This window comes from Gastrolobium bilobum, unplaced genomic scaffold (genome assembly GCF_033153095.1).
Source record: "Gastrolobium bilobum isolate Gb01-03AN ecotype WA unplaced genomic scaffold, APGP_CSIRO_Gbil_v1 utg22866, whole genome shotgun sequence".
NCBI lineage: Eukaryota > Viridiplantae > Streptophyta > Magnoliopsida > Fabales > Fabaceae > Gastrolobium > Gastrolobium bilobum.
In genome coordinates this window covers 90,204-113,227 of record NW_026895434.1, presented here as the reverse complement: position 1 = coordinate 113,227, position 23,024 = coordinate 90,204, and the positions used below count along the sequence as shown (strand labels likewise).

Below are 23,024 nucleotides of genomic sequence, written 5' to 3'. Positions count from 1 at the left end.
CGACTTGGTTTTAGGAATTTAATGTCCACATGGGTTTTTTGACTCGGAAATTATGCTCCCTAAGTCACACTCCCTTAGTGGATCAGTGTAGAGTGGAAACCTAGGGCAAAAAACATGTGTAATTCGGATTTGGGGTCCTAAACCAACAATTTAGTCGATTAACCTGTACTGGTTTAATCGACTAGGTTAGTCGACTAAACCAGTACAGGTTAATCGACTAAATTGTTGGTTTAGGACCCCAAATCCGAATTACACATGTTTTTTGCCCTAGGTTTCCACTCTACACTGATCCACTAAGGGAGTGTGACTTAGGGAGCATAATTTCCGAGTCAAAAAACTAAGATGAGTCAAATACAAATATCATGACATCAAATACAAACATAGCACCGTCATTACATTCAAATACAAACATCATGACATCAAATACAAACATAGCACAAACATCATGAGATCAAATACAAACATAGCACCGTCATTACATTCAAATACAAACATCATGACATCAAATACAAGCATATAAAACCATAAATGCCTATAATGTTAAACCATCAAAACATTAAGCCCTTCCCCTGCTTCCTCCGCAATTCATCTTGTATTGGGAATCCTCATAGGACATGTACGTTTGTTGTGACCAATTTGCTTACACAGGCTACATCTACTCTGACTGCTTGTCGGTTGAGACTCAACCCAATCCATCTCATTCTGTATCCTTGACGATTTGGGTCTTCCTTGTGCACGTACCAAAGATGCATTTGGGATAATGGTTGGGCCATCAATTTGTGGAATCAACAACTCATTGCCCATTGGATACCAATGAGCAGCATATACCTTATCAATTTGTGCAATTGAGAACACAGGATCAACATAATCATAGTGGTTCAACTTTTCTACCTTGCACACCGCTAAGACATGACTGCAAGGGAATCTTCTAGATGTGAACCGTCCACATTGACATTTGCGATTGAGCAAGTCCACCCTCATTATGTCACCTGCATCATGAGTTGATTGATTGTAGGCATCCTCAACTTCAAATAGCTGCAGGTCCCTATCAAAAACCCGCACACGGAGGCTCACTGTTAATTGATCATTTTTTTGGATGATATCCTCAACTTTTTTTGCAATTCTCCAACCCTTTGCCTTTGCCTTTTGGATCTTTTCACGTCTCTTGACGAAATACTCAACAAGTCTACTTTGAGTCATCTTCACCAATGCTGTTATAGGCAAATTACGTGCACCCCTCAGGACCTTATTCACACACTCAGATAAGTTAGTCGTCATGTGACCAAACCTCCGACCGTCCTCATCGTAAGACCTGCACCATTTTTCTTTGGGAATCTGATCTATCCATGAAGCTACTTGAGGGTTACTGTCGATAAAATCCTGGAATCTGATATCAAAATGAATCTTTGAACTCAAGTACCCTGAAATACAAAATGATGCGTTAGATACAAAAGGATGAATTATATACAATTTGTACATATTAAAAAGAAGATTGTACCTAGCTTCATCAGGGTTTTCTTTAATTCCACATCTCTGAACTTAGTGTTAAAGTTGCTTCCGATGTGGCGTAGACAAAACACATGATACGCAAATGGTGGCTGCCAACCGGCATGATCTCTTACAGCCCTGATGATGCTGGGATGACGATCGGATATTAGACAAATGCCATGCTTATGCGTGACGTGAAAACGCATGAGGCTAAGAAACCACGACCAATCATCCAATCTCTCACCAGGAGGAACAATAGCAAATGCAATAGGGAGAATGTAACCATCTCCATCTTGTGAAGTTGCAATCAAAAGAGTTCCTTTGTATTTACCGTACAAATGCGTGCCATCAATTTGGATTATGGGTTTACAATATTTGAAGGCCTCAATGCACTGGTGAAAGGTCCAAAATACTCGGTGAAAGACAGCCTTATCCGTATACACTCGACGTTCATCAACACATTGGTCTGTATCAATCTTGAACACAGAACCCACATTAACCTGCGTCATGTATGTCAGCCAACCAGGCAAGAATGCATACGATTTATCCCAGTCGCCAAATAACTTGACAATGGCTTTCATTTTAGCCTTCCAAGCTTTCCTGTAAGATATGTTGTATCCATACAAACGTTGTACCCTCTCTTGAATAAGAACTGGCTTCAATGATGGATCTTCTTTTAACATACCTATATAAAAAAAAACACCGGCCAACAGTCAGAATACAAACTGATTAACGTTAACATACCTTAGGAAGTTAGATATATCGAATAATACATACTGATAATGGTTGCACATATCACATCAGAATCCAACTGTCTATGATCCCGGGTAAGACCTTGGTTTAGGCAGGTGTGTTCTTTAACCCATTTACTAACCACCCAAGTATTTCCATTCTTCGGCAACAATGCCCTCACATACCAGGGACATCCATCATTATGGTGTCGACACTTCATCACAAATCTATGGTCATCACTTTTTGCCACAACGGCAGTACGGTGAGCCTTCATACAATATAATTTGACTGCATGTTGCATTTCAGATTTGCTACGAAACTCCTGATACAAATATAAAGGATCCCCTAATTGCCAGCCACCGTGATCATCATCGTCACCATACAATATCTCCGTCTCATCATTAGGGTGGGCCCAATTAATGAAGGTATAATGTGAGCTTTCATTCCAAAATGGCTCGACCTCAGAACCTACGGATGCATTATAATGCCACCGTCAATACCATTCATAACAAAAAAAATAATTGCTAAATTAAATCTTTAAAAAACAAATCTTACCACTGCTAACAGGGTCAACACGAAGTGGTCTCGTAACCTGCGAACCCGGGGATGGTGAGCTTGTGTCAGCGTCGAAATCACCCTCTACGTCAGTATCTGACGTGTCACCTAGTGGAATAACACTCTCAGGTTCACCGTCCTCATCGCTGTCCATATCGGCATCCTGTTCATCCTCATCTATTTCCCGCAGTGTTATCTGACTTATGACATGTGCAGGTGCAGATAAATCGACTACTCTTTCTTCATGACCAAAATACGGTTCACTTCCTGTATGCATGGGTGCAGGTGAAGATTGACCACAATCTAATTCAACATATATCTCAATAAAATTTTGAAATTTTCGGTCAACAATTGCATCTATGACACATTCGACATCTTCATCATCACATATATCGTTACCAATGTAGTAAATAGCATCCTTACCAACTGTTGTCTCTACCTTGGCAATCATCCGTTGAACGCATTGGCTGCCTTGCAAACCCAATTTTTGCTGAATTCTCTCCTTTAACTCATTGTATGTAGTGCCCCGTTTGATTTTCAACATTTTCGTTTTTCCTTCAAATTGAACACCATTGGGGCCTTCATAATGCTTTCCATCATAGTAGATCATTGTCACATACATGTTTGGACTTGTGCTCATCTTCCTCACGAAATTGGGACTTGGGTTCTGAAATCGGGGGTTTGGGTTCGGATTTTGGGGTTTGGAATTGGGCAATGACAATGATTTCACAATATTAGGTCTGTAGAGATGGTGGGATGAAATACAATCGGATTGAGAGGATTACACATGAACAAAGGGAGCTATTTAGGTTTACACAACAACAACAATCGAAATGAGACCGAAAACATGGAAAATATAGGGTTTCAGTCGACATTTAGTCGACTAAATATTGATACTTAGTCGACTAAATATCCCAAAAATGTAGTCGATTAAGATGATTTTTTAGTCGACTAAATTTGCGGTAGTCCACTTTATGAAGATTGACCATTTGCTCGACTAAAACAGCAAGGTAGTCGACTAAAAGGGGGCAGGTTGGTGGATAGTTCTTGATCAGGGGCAAATTGGTTATTAATTAATTAATGAGGGGCAAAAGGGTCAAAAAGTCCGAGTTTTTCCATTTTTTTAAAAAAAAAATTAAGTCAAGTAATGCACGTGTTTCTGGAGACAGTTGCACCCGTACTCCTCGTAGGCTTGCCTATACAATAATAGATTCTCCTTATCTTATCGATCTTCCTGGCTCCTAATGCTATCCATTAGAATTCAGTCGTAGAACTCACTTGTCTCCGTTGGGTGCATCACTATCACTTGTTAGTAGTTATTGTTTCCCATGAAACGTAGCTTCGTAGTGCAAACCAAAATTCTCACTATAAATTATTTCTTCAAATTTCCTTCACTATTCTAAAATCAAAGCATGGCAGCTTCCTCACTCTGTTCCTCTTTTACCTCCAAAACTTGGAATCCGCAGAGACCTTATCACCACAAAACCCTAACCCTAACTGGTTCCTCTTTTCTTCACGGAGACCTTCAGCTTCAACCAGTGTCGTTTTCCACTCGCAGTGCCAAAACTAGGAGGCGCCGATCGGGTGCGGTAGCCTCGCTCGGAGGTTTGTTAGGCGGCATCTTCAAAGGCGCCGATACCGGAGAAGCCACGAGGAAGCAGTATGCGGCAACCGTTAACCTCATCAATGGTTTGGAATCGGAGATTTCTGCATTGTCGGATTCGGAGCTCAGGGACAAGACTTTTGCACTCCGAGAACGCGCGCAACAGGGCCAGACTTTGGATTCTCTCTTGCCTGTGAGTCTGGAAATTTTCATTTTATGCATTTTTTAATTTATTTTCTCAAATGAAGTTGCTTTTGATTGTGTGTGTGTGTGTGTGTATTGCAGGAGGCGTTTGCTGTTGTAAGAGAAGCTTCGAAGAGGGTTCTAGGCCTTCGTCCATTTGATGTCCAGCTGATAGGTAAGTCTATCGTCTGTGTTTTGTTGTTGTTGGAATTGGAATTTGTCACTTTATATTATACATGTCGTAGCGTGTTTTTAGCTCTAGCTCGTGCTATTTGTTTTGTAATTTTGTATATATGTGTGCATAAGGGGAAAATTTATCAATATTGTTAATCGGGGTTTTGTAGGGGGCATGGTTCTTCATAAGGGAGAAATAGCTGAAATGAGGACTGGAGAAGGGAAGACCCTGGTTGCTGTTTTGCCAGCTTATTTAAATGCATTAAGTGGGAAGGGAGTTCATGTTGTTACTGTCAACGATTATCTGGCTCGGCGGGATTGTGAGTGGGTTGGTCAAGTTCCTCGCTTTCTTGGATTGAAGGTTGGCCTCATCCAGCGTATGTCTCATACTTCATTCCTGCCCCCTCCCCTTTTTTTTTTTATTCTGTGTCTATATCTTTTAAAATCTATGTTCATCCACTGTTAGTCAGTTTGGCGTTGGTTGTTTTTTAAGCTTGTTCTTGGTTTTTAATTTGGGGCTTTTTATGTTTCTTTTCTTCATCTCTTTTCATTATTAACTTTTCTTCTTTAATATGCATCATGTTTCAAACCTATTCCTTTGTTGCAGTCTAACAAATAATGGCATTTGATGGCAGAGAATATGACAAGTGAGCTAAGAAGGGAAAATTACTTATGTGACATAACGTATGTCACTAATAGTGAGCTGGGTTTTGATTACTTAAGAGACAATCTTGCCACGGAAAGTAATTCTTCCTTTACTTATGTCTTGCATTTAATATATGCTTTGTAAATAGTTCATTTGTCCTTCTAATATGACACTGAACTCCAAACTGTGGAATGTACAGAGTGTTGAGGAGCTTGTCATAAGAGGTTTCAATTACTGTATTATTGATGAGGTTGATTCAATCCTTATTGATGAAGCTAGAACTCCACTCATTATATCCGGACCTGCGGAGAAACCCAGTGATCGATATTATAAGGCTGCAAAGATAGCAGAAGCCTTTGAACGAGACATACATTACACTGTAAGTCTGCTAAACTATGTTTACATTTTGAAATTAAAGTAGTGTTAATCTCTCTGTACCTGCTCAGCTCACATTGTAGGTTTTGTCTAATAAGCAATATTATCATCTGAAGGGGAGTCTGTATTCTGTTTTGGGTTTGCAAGGGTTAGAAACTGTGTGTATTGATATCGGCTTATAATTCTTACATTAGAATATGGTAAAAAATAATAATAAAGTGGGACTGCTTAAATCATTGGTTAATATTTTTTCCCCTGATGAGAACATGAAAATGGTAAGTGAAGTTCATTTGTGATTAATATTTCTTTCCCTTAAGGGGTGATACTTGAAGAGAGTAGATCTTCATTTGCTAGGTTTGTAATACATGGACAACGTCGTCTTCCTATTCTTAAAAATGTAGAATGTGAAAATTAGGTGAAGGAGGACCTTTGACATTTTTTCGGATATATGGTCGTTTTCATGAGATTTTACATATGGATGGATAGGTTATGATGCCAATAAGCATGAAAACCAAAATAAAAAAAAAGGAGGGTTTAATGTTTCTCATGTTGTAGAAGATAAAATTATCTCTTACACACACATAAAAGTGTGGGGCCATGTGAGGAAAAGAGAGAGAAAAAGAAAACATGGACCCCATCCACTTTTATGTGTGTGTAGGAGATAATTTTATCTCCTACAATATAAGAAACATTAAACCTAAAAAAATATATGTAAAATTGACTAAAAAACACAATTATGAAAGTTTTGCATATGCATTGTGAATGGTCGATGGTTGTTGATTTTCATCAGGAGTATAACTTGTATTATCTCTCCTGATAGGAGTAGATGCTTAATTTATTAAAATTAAAGTAGATCTTTCAATCTTATTCTTCTTACTGAAAATGTCATTGCAGGTGGAAGAAAAACAAAAAACAGTTCTACTTTCTGAACAGGGTTATGAAGATGCTGAAGAAATTTTAGGGGTCAAAGATTTATATGATCCACGAGAACAGTGGGCTTCGTATGTCCTAAATGCAATAAAAGCAAAAGAACTATTTCTTGGAGATGTAAACTACATAATTCGTGGAAAAGAGGTCCTGATTGTGGATGAGTTTACTGGTCGAGTTATGCAGGTATTTCAAGATTATACTTGACTTTTTGGCAATTAACTCTTTTAACTGACAGAGGCATAGAGAATAAATATGGTAGCACCTGTAGCTGTTGCTTGGGCAGGCATTTGATTTAACTCTTATAATAACTACAGTCTCAAGTTTCTGTATGTACTAATTTTTATTATCTGGAACTCTATTTAGATTATGGCAAAGCTTTGCTGCAGATTATGGCTGACAGATGTATTTAAATTATGACTTAATATATCGTCCTCTACTGGCTCACTTGTGACAGTTCTTCAACAAGTTATTCATTATAATTTAATTATTGATACTGTAAGAATAGTCGTAACTAAAGTCCACTAGATTTGGATTGAAGGTTCAACACAGAAACTATTTACATTAGTCTACAGTCTTCACCTGGACAATGATTTACCTCCCTCTCTGAAATGCAAAATAGGTGTTAACAGAGAATCCAGCATGTGGTGAGCAAGCATATATATGGATTTTTTTTAACATGTCCTGCTTGTGAATACTATGCCAAGACCATTGTGTTTACATTACTATCTAATTTGTTGTAGTACCTGTCTAGCCAATAGCAAAATCTTACGTATTACTGGCACTTACCACCACTTCTACCTAGAGAACAAAGGATGACTTACGTGAAAAAAAGCATCTAGAATCCTCAAATTTCTCAGAGTTAAAATCTGTTGATACATCAGGGCACAAGTAATTTTTGTGTACTTTTTCCTTACTGATAGGGGAGAAGGTGGAGTGATGGACTTCACCAAGCAGTTGAAGCAAAGGAAGGGTTGCCTATTCAAAATGAAACTGTGACACTGGCTTCTATTAGTTACCAGAATTTCTTTCTGCAGGTTTGAAATGTTACATCTGAGCTGATTAAGTGAATCTTCATTTCAGAATTTCATTTGCCTTAGAAATCAAATTGATGCTTTTAATTCTGCACTTTTACAGTTCCCCAAACTTTGTGGTATGACTGGCACTGCTGCAACAGAAAGCATAGAATTTGAGAGCATTTACAAGCTTAAAGTTACAATTGTGCCAACAAACAAACCTATGATAAGAAAGGTTTCTTCTTGCTTGTCATTCATATGCAACACTTTGATGAACTGATGATTTCTTTGCTATGTGAAACCTACGTATCAATTCCCAGATGGGAAGAATGGTTAATATATTTACTATGTTTAGATGTGCAATGTATGGGTAAATTATTATAATTCCATAAGAGGTAGTGCTGGTGGATTATTTATGTTAAAAGCAAAGTTTGCACGCTTTATTATTCATCTTAATAGATTTGTTTGGTACATTATAAAACAATTTTTGTGAATTATTTGATGTTTTTCTAGTTCCTAATGGTGTTTTTAATTTTCTCAGGATGAATCTGATGTAGTTTTCAGGGCAACTACAGGGAAATGGCGTGCAGTTGTAGTGGAAATCTCTAGAATGTACAAAACTGGTCGCCCAGTGCTTGTTGGCACGACCAGTGTTGAACAGAGTGATTCTTTGTCAGAACAATTGAAAGAAGCTGGAATTCCGCATGAGGTAAAGTTTCTTGTCTTAATGGGAATGGACAGAATTTGAGAATACAATATGTTCTTAATGATACCTGTTTCAAATAATTTTGGTTTCTAAAGAGCACATCCTATTCCTTGCTTAGACCAAATGCTGTTAACCCTGGCCAACTGCTCGAAAGAATGAGAATTAAGCTTCATCTAAGAACCTTTGGGTTTTTTTTTTTTGGGTATAAATATAATGAAATATGTATTGTTTTAAGGTTCTTAATGCAAAACCAGAAAATGTTGAGAGGGAAGCAGAGATTGTAGCACAGAGTGGTCGTCTTGGGGCAGTGACTATTGCTACCAATATGGCTGGTCGTGGGACAGATATAATCCTTGGTGGTAATGCTGAATTTATGGCACGGTTGAAGCTTCGTGAGATACTAATGCCAAGGTATTATGCAGCTTTAATTGACTAGTATTTTTATGGAGACTTTCCCCTTCCATATACTTGTTTCCTTATAAGTATTATTAAAATTTGTGTTTAATCTGTGTTCTTCTAGAGGTCAAGTAGTGCCTTGGGGAAGAAAATAGGCAAGGTTTAGTTTAGTAGATGGATGGAGGTGAGCATGCTTAAAGAGAGATACTGCCATGGGTGGTTTTTAATGAGTGAGATGCTCACTGCATGTTAAAAATAAATGCTTAATTGGCAGTCTCTGTGTATGCGCCTGTGAAAATTGTTTGTCCTCAATGAAAGAGAAAGGTAGTAATAGTGGAGTCACTTAGATAGTGTTTGGTTCGGGAGAAAAAAAATTTTACTAGGGAAATGTAATTGATAGAAAAGTGGTTGGAAAGTGAGTTTGATAGGAAAATGTAAAAAATGTTGTTTGGTTGACCCAAATATTACCAGGGAAATTTATTTAAATATGCAAAATCTATGTTCGGGAGAAACTTTGCACCTGTTTTTTCACTTCCCCAGTCATCTCAAAATACCACATCTCAAGTGGTATTCTGTAACAGTGAATTTCATCAAAAAATCAACACAAAAGTCATTTTTCCATCTATCCTATTTGCCTGGTATTTCTTGAAAAAACCTGAACCAAACGTGGTATTTTCCAATATCCACCTACACTTTCCCATCAATCCTAAAATAAACCTTCAACCAAACACTACCTTAGGATTTTCAAGTAGTCCCCACAGTGACCAGAGAGAGAGAGAGAGAGAGGATGTACTTTGGTATGTCTGATGTGACTTGTCTGGCAATAGAAGAAACATAACTTGACTTTTGGAGCCTTGTTCACATGGTTTCATAGAAGAATGACTTTTGTGCAAAAAATCTCTTTTTGATGCTTCATGCAAAATTATACAAATATGATGCATATACAAGGATAATTCTCTTTCTCAAGAGTACGGGATCCAATAACTATTGGTATTAAAATGATATATGATTGCAGAGTTGTTAAGCCTGCCGAAGGAGTCTTTGTATCAATTAAGAAACCTCCTCCCAGTAAGATATGGAAGGTATATTACTTTTCTTGATATAAATATTGCTTTATGTAAATAATATTGTTATGTGTGTGTTTGTGTAGTGTATACATGTAGGGATTGCTAACATCCTCCCACTTTTTGAAAGACTCACACCTTCTTTTAGTCCTAAATGTCCCATTTATTATTTCTGAATAGCAAAAGCAAATAAGGATATTTAAGGCATTTTACTAAGATAGCTTTTGAAATTTTAAATTCATTAATTACTTACTTCTTTTTTCTCGTTCTTTATCTATCTCTTCCTACTTTTGATCACTTTAAATATGCTTTGACTTGAAGAAAAAGATCCCACTTACAGATAAACATAAAAAAGTCAAATTGCAATCGATCATTTTTATTAGAATGAATCAATGGTTAATAAAATTGCCACACTTGGAAGTACTGGACAGCAATTATTAGACACCATTAAACCCATATAGTACTTTTGCATTTTCCAACATTACCGGTTTACAATACCGAACAGTACGTATAAGAAAGAATGTTGTTCTTGAACCCTGGCTTTTTCTTCAACAATGGGAGAAAATCTTTGACCATGAAAGAGTTGCATTTATGGTGAAACTTGAAAGAGGGAAGAACATGGGTTTGCGTTATAAATGGAATTAAGTTTTGAAAGATGAATCTTTCTGCGAACGCAGAAGAAAGAATGGTGAAGAGGGAGAGAGATCTATAAGTCTGGTGGAGGAAGAAAGAAAGTTGGATTCAGAATCTATTTTTTAAATATTATATTACAAACATACCTGCAAATTTACATGGCGTTAGAAAGGAAAATTCCCTTCTTCTTTTTTTGGCTTTGCAAAGTGTATATATACACACACAAAAACACCTGTTTACAAAACTGTGTTCTACGTATATCATTATCCAGGTGAATGAGAAGTTGTTTCCATGCCAACTATCAAATGAAAATGTTGAGTTGGCTGAGAAGGCCATGCAATTAGCTGTTAAAACATGGGGTCAGAGATCTTTAACTGAGCTTGAAGCAGAGGAGCGCCTATCCTATTCCTGTGAAAAGGTGACAATTTGATGATTATGTATTTTTTTAGTGTAATTAATGCCAGAAATTAGAATGCTTGAATAATTACTTTTTAAGTTTTTTTTTTTTTGATATATAAAACTTGTGATTTTTGCATCCTGTATTATCAAATTGTCATTATGTATTTATATATAGGGCCCTGCTCAAGATGAAGTCATTGCCGAGTTGAGAAATGCATTTCTGGAAATTGTCAAGGAGTATAAAATCTTTACTGAGGAAGAGAGGAAGAAGGTCAATATTTTTCCTGACGAATACTTACCTTTATCTATTGCTGTTGATACATTCTTAATAATCATCATGACTTCAGGTTGTAGCAGCTGGTGGTCTACATGTGGTGGGCACAGAGCGTCATGAATCACGGCGAATTGATAATCAGGTTTTCTTTTTCTCTCTCCATTTCTTTGTTGGGTTGAAAGGATGAGGGAAGGGACCGGGGACGGAATAGCTTGCAGCCTTGCACATCCGCATACTCGTACTCTGTTATTTTCTCACAGCTATCATAGCCCCTTTCTACCACTCCTTCTACCCTTTCAAATATATATATATATATATATATATATATATATATATATAGTATTGTTAAATGAGTATTTGAACTTGAAACTTCAATTTCTATCCATAAAGCTGCGTGGTCGAAGTGGCAGACAAGGGGATCCTGGAAGCTCACGCTTTTTTTTAAGTCTAGAAGATAACATATTTCGGATTTTTGGTGGAGACCGAATTCAGGTAATACGTTTTTGGTGTTTTTGCTGCACTTGGAATTTGATTGCCTGAAACATGGTTAATATTGTGATATGTAGGGCTTAATGCGAGCTTTCAGAGTTGAAGACCTACCTATTGAGTCCAAGATATTGACCAAAGCATTAGATGAAGCCCAGAGAAAAGTGGAGAACTATTTCTTTGACATTCGGAAGCAATTGTTTGAGTATGATGAAGTACTTAACAGCCAAAGAGATCGTGTTTATACAGAGAGAAGAAGAGCCCTTGAATCTGACAATCTTCAGTCTCTTCTTATTGAATATGCTGAATTGACAATGGATGACATTTTAGAGGTAAGTCTGGCTAAAATTTAGTTCCTTTTGTACCTTGCTTCATTGTGTAACATAATAATCAATCTTATGCTGAATTAGGCGAACATTGGTTCTGATGCTCCAAAAGACAGCTGGGATCTTGAAAAACTAATTGCTAAAATTCAGCAGTAAGTGGAATCTTTTGATCCTGGTGCTTGATTCCTTGTTTGCTTTAGTTATATGCTGAAACTTGATTTTGTTCCTGTAGTGCAGTCATGCATGATCTCTATATTCTCTTTATAGACACTTTTAAAATCTGGACCTGCCAACCAGCCTCTTCGTCTATCAACCAGTCATTTTTTCAGTCTCTTTGATGTCTGACTACATAGAACTGGGTTGAATTGCCAAAAACTATGTGGTTTGCATTGAACTGGCAGAACTTGTGCTGGTTTGGTGGGATAACAGTGTTGGGAACTCAGTTCCCTCAAGTCGGCTAAACAGCCTTTGCGGAAGTCAGTCAATGAGATCCTGGATCTCGGATCTCGGCAATTACCTCGGCCTGAACTTCACCAGGTCGGGCAGCGCAGCGGAAAACAAAAACACAAACAGGAGAAAGAGAAGGAGAACACAAACAGATTTTAACGTGGGAAAACCTTCTCCAATGAAGAAGTAAAAACCCACGGGACCTAGTCCAGATCAAACGTCCATTATGAAAATAATGGATATAGAGAATCAAAATACACCAATGTGGTGGTTAATACAATCTCTCCAACAATAGTGATAATCAAGCTACCCTAGAGATGTTTCACTCAAACTCTCTCTAGAGATCTCTCAAATACAAAGCTTAAAGCTTTGCTCTCAAATCTCTCAAAAAAAAATCTCTCAATTTTTTCTCTTTAACCTAGCCTCCACCCACAACTAATGAATATAGAGGAGGTGAGATATAGGGTTTAAGATTTAGGGTTTTTAGGAAACCCCTCAATGGGCTTGGGCTTAGCATTGAGGGAGGAAGCCCAACAAATTTCCTCCTCCGACTTCAATGTGTTGGCTTCACAGCAGTCTTCAAATTTTCTTGCTGGAACCGGCTTTGTCATCATGTCGGAACAATTTTGGTCAGTGTGCACTTTGACGAGTTCGAGCTCTCCACCTTCTACCACATCCCGGATCCAGTGATACCTCACATCAATATGCTTAGTGCGGGAGTGATAGGTCGAATTCTTCGCAAGATGGATTGCACTTTGATTGTCACAACCCAGCTCGTACTTGTCTTGATCATGGCCGAGTTCCATGAGGAACTTCTTCATCCACAACATCTCTTTGCTTGCCTCAGTCGCGGCAATGTACTCAGCCTCAGTTGTCGATAGTGCAACACACTTCTGAAGTCTTGATTGCCAAGAGACAGCTCCTCCGGCAAATCTCATCATGTATCCCGTCGTCAACTTCCTCGAGTCGGAATGTCCCCTTAAATCAGAATCCAAGTAACCTTGCAACTCGGTTTTGCCTTCTCCAAATCGGAGGCATAAATTGGTTGTACCTCGGAGGTACTTGAAGATCCACTTCACTGCTTCCCAGTGCTTTTTGTCGGGGTTTGATAGATACCGGCTTACCATTCCAACAGCATACGCCAAGTCGTGTCTAGTGCAAACCATTGCGTACATCAAGCTTCCGACGGCGGATTGGTACGGGATCTTCAGCATCTCATCTTTGTCTTCATCAGATTTCAGACATTGCTTCTGGTTCAGCTTTATGTGTCCGGCTAGGGGGGTGTTCACTGTTTTGGCTTTGTCCATGCTGAATCTCTGTAGAATTTTCTCAATATACTTCTCTTGACTCAGCCACAATAGCTTCTTTTGTCTATCTCGGATAATCTTGATTCCGAGAATCTGCTTTGCAGGGTCGAGGTCCTTCGTTGCAAAGGACGAGCTCAACGCCTTTTTCAGAGTGGCTATCCTCGATTTGTCTTTCCCTACAATAAGCATGTCGTCAACATATAACAAAAATATCCAAAAATATTCGGCTTCATACCTCTTCTCAAATACGCAGTGGTCGGCCTCTGTTTTCTCAAACTTGTGATCAGTCATGAATGATTCAAACTTCTTGTACCACTGCCGAGGTGCTTGCTTCAAGCCATAGAGACTCTTCTTCAACCGACATACCAAGTTTTCTTTGTCTGGAGCTCGGAACCCCTCAGGTTGCTCCATATATATTTCTTCTTCTAAATCACCGTGAATAAATGTCGTCTTCACGTCCATTTGTTCTACCTCGAGGTCCATTGAAGCTGCCATGACTGACACTGTTCGGACCGAGGTCATTTTTACCACAGGAGAAAAGATCTCCTCAAAGTCTACTCCTTTCTTCTGATTGCAGCCTTTCACTACAATCTGGGCTTTGTATCTCAGCTTCTGCCCGTTCTCTTCATTCTTAATCTTGTAGATCCATTTATTTTTCAGGGCTCGTCTTCCTTTTGGCAACTCGGTCAGCTCATAAGTCTGATTCTCGTGCAGAGACTTCATCTCGTCTTGCATTGCCTTTTTCCATTCTTCTTTCTCTGATCTCGTCACTGCCTCACCATAACTCTGAGGCTCACCGTCTTCAGCTACAACGGTGTATTCATCAGATGGGTATCTTGTAGAGGGTCTTCTTTCTCGAGTTGGATATCTCGGTTGTTCTTCAGTTTGAGAACCAGGTTCATCATTCTCATCCTGAATTTCATCATCAACTCGGACCTCAGTATCTTGGTCATCACCAGCTTGTTGATGGTCATCAATTTCTTGATTTTCTTGATTTTCTCCCCATGCTTCAGCTCGGACAGGAGGAACGGGTTCTTCACGTCTAACAATAACCCGGACTTTGAGCTTCGAGATGTCATGAATAGTCTCATCTTCATGAAAAATCACATCTCGACTTCTCACCATCTTCTTATTGATTGGATCCCAAAGTCGGAACCTGAACTTACATCTCGGCGAACCAAGATAGATGCAGTCTTTTGTCTTCGCATCAAGTTTTGTCCCTTCATCTTTAGGGATATGCACGAAAGCTCGGCATCCAAACACCTTCAATTGATTATAGGCTGCTTTCCGACCTGTCCAGACTTCTTGTGGAATTTCTCCTTCAAGTGGCCGTGATGGTGAGAGGTTGATTAAGTCAACAACAGTTCTGACGGCTTCTCCCCGGAATGATTTCGGTAACTCGACAATGGATAACATGCTTCGTACCTTCTCTACAATAGTTTGGTTCATCTTCTCAGCCAGTCCATTCAACTGTGGAGTCTTGGGGGGCGTCTTCTCAAGTCGGATCCCGGCCACTCTGCAGCATGCATCAAAAAGGTCGCAATACTCACCACCATTGTCAGATCGGACCACTTTCAATTTCTTGCTAGTCTCCCTTTCAACCATAGCATGAAATTCTTTAAAGGATTGGAGTACCTGGTTTTTAGACGAATGAAACAAAATACCGAGCTCCTCCAAGAGATCTCTCCGACATGGAGCAAACATCAGTATGGACAAGGTCAAGAATATACCTGCGTCTTCTGGGTTGATCTGGTTTCACGAAAGAAACCCGGTGCTGCTTTCCAGCTAGGCAGTGCGTGCAACTCTCCAACGTTTGGCCTTTCAATCCGGTCAGTAATCCTTTCTTGTTTAGGATTTGGAGCCCTTTTCTCGCTCATGTGGCTGAGGCGCTTGTGCCATAGCTCCAAGCTAGGTCCATCTTGGACAGAATTGGCTTCTTCGCCATTGATCTTTCCTTGTATCACGTACAAAGAGCCTTCCTTCTTACCTCAGGCCACGACCAAGTTTCCCTTGGCCAGCTTCCATCTAACACTACCAAAGTAGTTCACTAACCCGGCATCATCAAGCTTGCCTACCTAGGTTCAAACGCATGTCAGGTACATGCCTCACATCCTTCAACACAAGTCAGCATCCGATATCTGTGATCAGGGTTACATCATCGACACCAACAATCTTGTTGGTCACTTGATTTTCCATCTTCACGACTCCAAAATCACCGCCTCAGTAAGAGGAGAAAAAACCTTTGTGTGGAGTAATGTGGAAGGAGGCATCAGAGTCAACAATCCAGGTGCAGTCATCATATGCAACATTCAAATAATTATCCTCACGTAGGAGGAATATCTCGGCATCTGGGTTGGCAGCCACCGCAGTGGTGCTCTTGTCTTCCCTCTTCTTGGGAATAATCTGATCCGGCTTCACAGAGCCGTTCTTCTCGTCATTCTGCAAAGTCCAGCAGTCTGGCTCCTTATGACCTGTCTTTCCAATGTAGAAGCATTTTAACTCATATTTCGGCTTTGACCGACCTATGGACTTTCCTCTTCTATCACAATCTCGACCCCGACTTTTGCTTCTACCCTGAGAGTAGGATTTTCTTCTGTTCTCAGCAATGTTGGCTTCAAACGTTGCTTGAAACACCTCGTTCTCTTCTCCTGGCTTCTTCGTTCAGGAGGTTGTCTGTCACGACATCCATCTTCAATTTTCCATCTGGAGTCGAATTACTCAAGGTCACCACCAGAGTATCCCAGCTTTCTGGCAGCGAGCTCAACAGCAGCAAAGCCTGCATCTCGTCATCAATTTTCATCTCAGCCTTTGACAGCTGATTCACAGTACTTTTGTAGGTGTTGAGGTGTTAAATCATGCTCATGTCGTCCTTGTATTCCTGCTTGACAAGTCGACGAACCAGGTGTGCTTTATTCCTGGGAGTCTTCTTCTGAATCATGGACTCTAGCTTCGTCCACAACTCGTACACGTCCGTGAACTCGGACACGTGCTCAAAGAGACTCTTGTCTATATATTTTCTAATTGTAGCTACTGCCTTACGACTCTGGATCTCCCACTCCTTATCGGTCTTGCTTGCCGATCTCTCATCAAGGATAATGGGCTCATGTAAATCTTTGCAGTAGAGATGATCTTCCATCGTCGGTCTCCAATAGGTGAAATTGTCTGCGGTCTGCTTGAACATGTCTCCATCATGGGTTATGCCACTAGTCTCCATCTCGTCTCCCTCAGAACCCGTCGAACTCGGGCTCTGATACCACTGTTGGGAACTCGATTCCCTCAAGTCGGCTAAACAGCCTTTGCAGAAGTCAGTCAATGAGATCCTGGATCTCGAATCTCGGCAATTACCTCGGCCTGAACTTCACCAGGTCGGGCAGCGCACCGGAAAACAAAAACACAAACAGGAGAGAGAGAGAGAAGGAGAACACAAACAGATTTTAATGTGAGAAAACCTTCTCTAATGAAGAAGTAAAAACTCACGGGACCTAGTCCAGATCAAACGTCCACTATGAAAATAATGAATACAGAGAATCAAAATACACCAATGTGGTGGTTAACACAACCTCTCCAACAATGGTGATAATCAAACTACCCTAGAGATGTTTCACTCAAACTCTCTCTAGAGATCTCTTAAATACAAAGCTTGAAGCTTTGCTTTCAAATCTCTCAAAAAAAATTCTCTCAAATTTTTCTCTCTAACCTAGCCGCCACCCACAACTAATGAATATATAGAAGAGGTGAGATCTAGAGTTTAAGGTTTAGGGTTTTTAGGAAACTCTTCAATGGGCTTGAGCTTAGCATTGAAAAAAGAAATCCAACAAACTATTATAGCAGCTCACTAATTACAAGGCGAACAGCCAACCAAGAGAACCTACAACTTCGTTGGTTTAACGTTATTGAAAACTGTTTTAAAATACATTTTTTGCATTTATGAATACTAGATTATTTATAAAAATCAAAATATCTTCAAATTTATTTATATAAATAAGGGGTTAATGGGTGATAGGAAGAGACAGAGACCATTTTTCTCACGTAGATAGAAAAAACGGTGGAGCCCACCTAAATATAAAAACAAGAAAAAAAGGGATACACGGTTTTTTATGGTGAGAGCAGGAGAAAAATTAAGATTACTCCAAGAGGAGACTTTGATTTCCCTATAAATAATGTAATAAACCTATCCATATTAAAAAAGAAAAAAAGAAAGAATGCCTTGCATGTTTATTTTTATTTAATTTTTTTCGTTTGAAAATATCCAATTAGACCATCAGTTTAATAAGTTGAATAGGTCATATTCTGATCCGGAAGCCTTCCCAATTCGATGTAAGCTTTTTTTCTTTAATTATATTTGGTATTAAATGGGATGGCGGGTTATTTTTATTAAGTTTTTCCTCAATCAATTAAGAACACAGCCTTCACCCAATCCTGATGCATTTAGGGAAATTAAGGAATTAATTTCCCTAAATGCAGGTCCTAAGTCCAAACTAGTCAAAATGAGAAGCATGCCTCCGTAAGCCCTATGCCAATCTCTTGAATATTTGGTCTGGATTTTTAAATTGTGCTTGGGGGGTTGTTGATGATGTGGTTTCCCTTTTCTGTACTTGATATTAACTAGTGCATGTTGTCGTTTGATGTCTCGATCTAATAATTTTGCTGACATAAGATATTTGTTTTATCTTTCAGATATTGTTACATGTTGAATGATCTAAACCCTGAATTGCTGAGGAGCAAGTGTTCAGAATATGGAGAATTGCGAAATTATCTCCGTGAACGCGGTTATGAAGCCTATCTGCAGAAAAGGGTCAGTTTGGGAGTCACTTAATATTTGATTAACATTTTTTTAGGTTGGGAGGTGGGGAGGGATGTTGAAGGATCAAACTTTTACTTATTTATAACTGTCGTGCAATCTAATGTTTGATCTTTTAGTATCTGCCATGAATTGGTTCAGTGGCTGTGAGTCTTCACATAATTTTCTTTTCCATTTATTTCTTCTGATTTTTCCTTACCAAATGCTGCCATAGGATATTGTGGAGCAACAAGCACCTGGCTTGATGAAAGAAGCAGAGCGGTTCCTGATATTGAGCAATATCGATCGTCTGTGGAAAGAACATCTGCAAGCAATAAAATTTGTCCAGCAAGCTGTGGGTTTACGGGGATATGCACAGCGGGATCCACTTATCGAATATAAGCTTGAAGGCTATAATCTTTTCTTGGAGATGATGGCACAAATAAGAAGAAATGTTATATATTCTATATATCAGGTTTGCATTATTCTTAATTCTTGTCTATTGTTATAATTTTTGTGGTGGCCGCATATGATATTTCCATTCGTCTTAACCCCTCCCTCTTTCTTTCTTTTCTTTGCAATTGAACTTTTGGCAGTTCCAACCAGTGCTTGTAAAGCAAGATCAGGATAAAAAGGAAAATCAGAAGTCGGAAAAACGTAATGCGCGCACTCGGGTTAATAGCAACCCAAATCCGGTTGGCACTGTTGAGCCTTCGACATCAAGTTCTAGTTCCTAATACAGCGATTGTTGCGAATATATATGACCGGGGTTGTAACAGTAATTATGATGCTCAAGATGCGTAGAAATTTAAAAATGTAAAGGCAGCCAACAATAAAGAACTACATCATTTTTGCACACCACCAAAATAAATAAATAAATAAATAAATAGAAGGAATGAGAACAGCGCCAGTAAAATGCGATGCCAAGATTAAATTACATCCAGTATGTTACTTTATCTGTCAGTGTCATGACAATAATTTTGCACGTCAGATATTCGAGCTGAATTAGGCCCATCAAGTCCAGGTTTAAATTCATCGCCTAGAATAATATCCTCCACAATTTTATTAATGGTGTTTCCTTTGACCTGCATTCATTGAAAAATGAATAACTTTAAAATCCTTTAAAAAAAAGAGAGTAAGGTAAACCCAAAATAACTTAAAGAGAATACAGACATATGAGACCGGGACAAATTAACATGGATTTCTTGCCTGTTTCCAACAATGCAACAAGTTCTCTTCCTATTTATTATTACATTACAAACCTGTGGGAAATTGCCATTAAATGTCCTCAAGTATGATTGGAAATAGATTCTCTATGTGGAACAAAAATATGATATGATCACACAGAAATATTACAACCATAAAAAGATAAATCAACAATTATGATTTTGTAAGTACTTATTATAATATTTTTTTTCTCTCTTCCTTTATTATTATTGATTCACTTTTGTATGGTTATGATTCTCCACATGATTGTGTCATATTTTTTTTCACATGAGAGGATCCAAATCCAGTATGATTATTCTACAATAAGAAATTTGAAATGTAAGTTCAATAGCAAGAGTAGCATTGATTGTAATATTGAAAATTAGGACAGTAATCCATGTAAATTGGTCATTCCTCGAGGAAGGCTATTCTGATTTCGCCAAATAATTTCTCTCGCGTAAATAAAACTACTACATCTAGTGAGAGGTCAGGAGCTTACCTTAATCCCAATAGCAACGGCAGTTTTCAATTTAACAAGTTCGCCTAATCTCAAAGAACCTTCTTTATTATCTCTAACAAATATAAGGGGTACCCCTCTTGATGAAGCCAAACTTGGCAGATGCTTTGTCAGCAATCGTGGGTTACAGTCTGAAGCTACAAGCACAGCCTGCATAACATAAGATGTAAACAATGTATCTTTAGGACTACATAAAACAAAGCCACAAGCCCACACCAAAAGAAGGCATACATAACTTCTACTAAACACAAACAAAACAACGGTTGCATATAAACAATGAATTCATTCATTTTGGAATTCTGATTTGTTACAAACTTGTCCATATGTTACAAGCGAAAACCTATTGTGAGCAATGTGAGAAAAAACAATTCAGCTGCCAATATGTGCATTATCGCCTTTTATTATTTGCAAGGGTCAGCAAAAACGAAAAGCCTAACTAATGGCATTTGGCTATCTGCAGCATCATGTAAAGGTACTAAAAAGAAAATTGAAGGATTTACTTAAAGTGATGAACTAAAAAGAAATGGAGCAGGTACTAAATATGTAATAACTAAAGATTTAAATATTCTACATAGCAGAATAGAGGAAATCAACCTGAAGTTTAACTATAGATGTTCTATGATTGCTTCTGATTAAAGGGAGGCGTTGAGCAGACCTTCCCAACTCAGAGCACGGTTCCATGCGCTCAAGGACACGAGTTACATCATTGACCCCAATAGAAAATTGTTGCTGCAAGGAACCACAGAAAGGTCATAAGACTAGATAAGCTTCCTACTAAATTTACCCGTATGTTTTATAGTTCCATAAATCAAGTTGAAGTTCAACCTTTAACCATATCTTTTCTGGCAAGGAACTTCCATCTGAATGTCTTGCCGATTCGATCTCCCTGTTAATTAGAATAACCATCCGTAAGATCAGGAGAGAAACTACACAATTATTGATTACATCCACAACTGAACAGAAAGTAGTTCACTGGTTCACTCTTTAAACTGTTAAATGAATCTTCACCAAGGCCTCCCCATTTCAGCTTTGATAAACAGTATTATGGAACAAAACATGTTGGAAGATTGATTAAAACATGAAGCAAAATATATGAAAAATTTGTATTTTACCTACGGATTGATTGGAGCAGATTGATGAGACGTCCTCCTTCATAGCAGCTGCAGAGAGTAACAAAGATGAAACAAGAGTTTACTCCAAGAAAACGATGATAAGATAAGAAAGCAACATCAATAATAACAGAACAATGACTAAAAGCCAGAAACAATTTACAACTTGCAAGTTGATCCACATACAATAGGAAATTCATATATACATATATATAAAGAAACAAGGGGGCTGCATACTTATTTTCTAGAGAAGCAAAGTTTGATTTTGAGTCGTTTCCATGCTTCTTTGGAGCTTTGGCAGTAGTTCTACTGTGCATGGTCTACACTCTAAGTTGCCAGATTCAGTATTGAGTGAATTGAAGAAGGGAACCGGTCACAGGCTGATTATGGTTAAACAGTGACATCAGTTAAGCATGTGTTTTATTCAAAATCACAAAAAACAAATAAATCTACAAGTAAACTAACTTAGATACGCCAACAAATCTAGCCATTAAAATTAAGTAACATAGTATCACTGATTCATTGCATCAATTTGTTGTTCCAAGCAATTACCTCTGCTTCCCTGTTGACAACAAATCCGTTACTCTTTTCAGCAAATACACTATTCTTTAAAGGGCCGACCCAGTTCAAATACCCACTTCGTGAGTGTCTGGGGAAGGGAATACTCTAGGCAGTCTTTCCCCTGCTTTTTGCAGAGAGGCTGATTCGAATCCGCGACCTGACACACCACGGCAAGCAAGCTTACCGCTGAGCCAAGCTGGCCCTTCTAAATACACTATTCTTTAGTAAAATAAAATCGAATTCACTTTCTATTTCACCATTTAGGCAATACAATTAACAGTGAAGACTTAATAATAAAGCAGCATAGTAATTAACAACCGTTTGAACAACGAAGCTTAAACTCAAGTGCCTTCAATAAATTCTGTTCAGAAAAAAAAAATGCATTCGATAAATTCTTCAGAAAAAAAAATCACAAAATCGAAACAAAAAAAAAGATTCGACAAAGAGAGAGAGAGAGAGAGAACAAAAACAGTGTAAACAAAACGGGGAAAAAAAAGGTAACAGAACCAAAGATTTCAATATCGCAATCTTATAAAGCTTGCGGCAAAGAAAATGATAAGTAAAATAACATTGAATGTACCAGAGTCGAAGATGGGAGCTTCAACTAAAGCCTATGATCACGGATTCACGGTTCATAAGTTCAATGTTGAATTCAGAATTCCGAAGCAATGGAAAAGAGAAAGAGCCCTATTTTCATTCTTGTAGCGTTTCATAATTCATATGATACAGATTTGGGCTTCGTAAAATTTTGAGAGGCTCATGAATTTCTAACCGACTAAGTTTGGGCCTTGAATGGCAACACAGAATGGCCCACAAATAATGGTCCCTAATGGAAAAAGCAAATTATGGCCCATTTACAAAAAAGAAAAAGAAAAAGTCCGAGTATGATACTAATGGTCTATGGCGGTTTGACCTCTCTCACATTCGTTTCCCAAGCTTTTTCTTTTATTTTTGTTTTGGGCTTTGGGCACAATAATGGGCTCTTCTTTTCCTTCATTCGAGTCATCATCATGGCAATTTCCGGTTTTTACACTTCGTTTCGCATGAAAATCTTGTATTTGTCACTATTTGGTTACAAAAACTAATAGACATGAGAAAACTTTGGCAATTTACT

At 38.4% G+C, this 23,024-nt stretch overlaps 2 protein-coding genes across 4 annotated transcripts; one reads left to right on the top strand and one right to left on the bottom strand.

Moving 5' to 3' along the window:
* The first annotated feature begins 4,053 nt into the window (after window positions 1-4,053).
* On the top strand, window positions 4,054-19,400 carry LOC133310902 (protein translocase subunit SecA, chloroplastic). Of its 3 annotated transcripts, none has more exons than XM_061511913.1 (20): window positions 4,054-4,571; window positions 4,664-4,736; window positions 4,906-5,112; window positions 5,371-5,423; window positions 5,581-5,760; window positions 6,651-6,869; window positions 7,607-7,720; window positions 7,821-7,934; window positions 8,241-8,408; window positions 8,641-8,816; window positions 9,817-9,883; window positions 10,770-10,916; window positions 11,073-11,168; window positions 11,245-11,313; window positions 11,562-11,663; window positions 11,738-11,989; window positions 12,068-12,135; window positions 18,415-18,532; window positions 18,753-18,992; window positions 19,114-19,400. In XM_061511913.1, exons 1-20 carry the CDS (start codon window positions 4,188-4,190, stop codon window positions 19,252-19,254), a joined length of 2,988 nt encoding a protein of 995 aa, XP_061367897.1. In that variant the 5' UTR covers window positions 4,054-4,187; the 3' UTR covers window positions 19,255-19,400. The 3 variants fall into 3 exon arrangements, with proteins under 3 accessions (XP_061367897.1, XP_061367889.1, XP_061367881.1); XM_061511905.1 differs by having other exon boundaries at window positions 5,371-5,474; XM_061511897.1 differs by having other exon boundaries at window positions 5,371-5,498.
* On the bottom strand, window positions 19,385-22,576 carry LOC133310923 (uncharacterized). Its single transcript, XM_061511924.1, has 7 exons — window positions 22,491-22,576; window positions 21,587-21,729; window positions 21,353-21,400; window positions 21,066-21,126; window positions 20,835-20,969; window positions 20,223-20,390; window positions 19,385-19,602 (listed from the first exon to the last, which is right to left on the bottom strand). The coding sequence occupies exons 2-7, from the start codon at window positions 21,664-21,666 to the stop codon at window positions 19,471-19,473; spliced, it is 624 nt and encodes a 207-aa protein (XP_061367908.1). The 5' UTR covers window positions 21,667-21,729; window positions 22,491-22,576; the 3' UTR covers window positions 19,385-19,470.
* Window positions 22,577-23,024: the final 448 nt, after the last annotated feature.

Bases quoted from the DNA above. Each gene is read 5' to 3' on its own strand.
- LOC133310902 (XM_061511897.1), top strand. From the start codon at position 4,188: ATGGCAGCTTCCTCACTCTGTTCCTCTTTTACCTCCAAAACTTGGAAT. The intron at 5,113-5,370 runs GTATGTCTCATA...ATTTGATGGCAG, and splicing joins GAAGGTTGGCCTCATCCAGC to AGAATATGACAAGTGAGCTA. The intron at 9,884-10,769 runs GTATATTACTTT...ATCATTATCCAG, and splicing joins CTCCCAGTAAGATATGGAAG to GTGAATGAGAAGTTGTTTCC.
- LOC133310923 (XM_061511924.1), bottom strand. From the start codon at position 21,666: ATGCACAGTAGAACTACTGCCAAAGCTCCAAAGAAGCATGGAAACGAC. The intron at 21,401-21,586 runs GTATGCAGCCCC...TACTCTCTGCAG, and splicing joins TTTGCTTCTCTAGAAAATAA to CTGCTATGAAGGAGGACGTC. The intron at 20,970-21,065 runs GTTGAACTTCAA...GGTTCCTTGCAG, and splicing joins CAGAAAAGATATGGTTAAAG to CAACAATTTTCTATTGGGGT.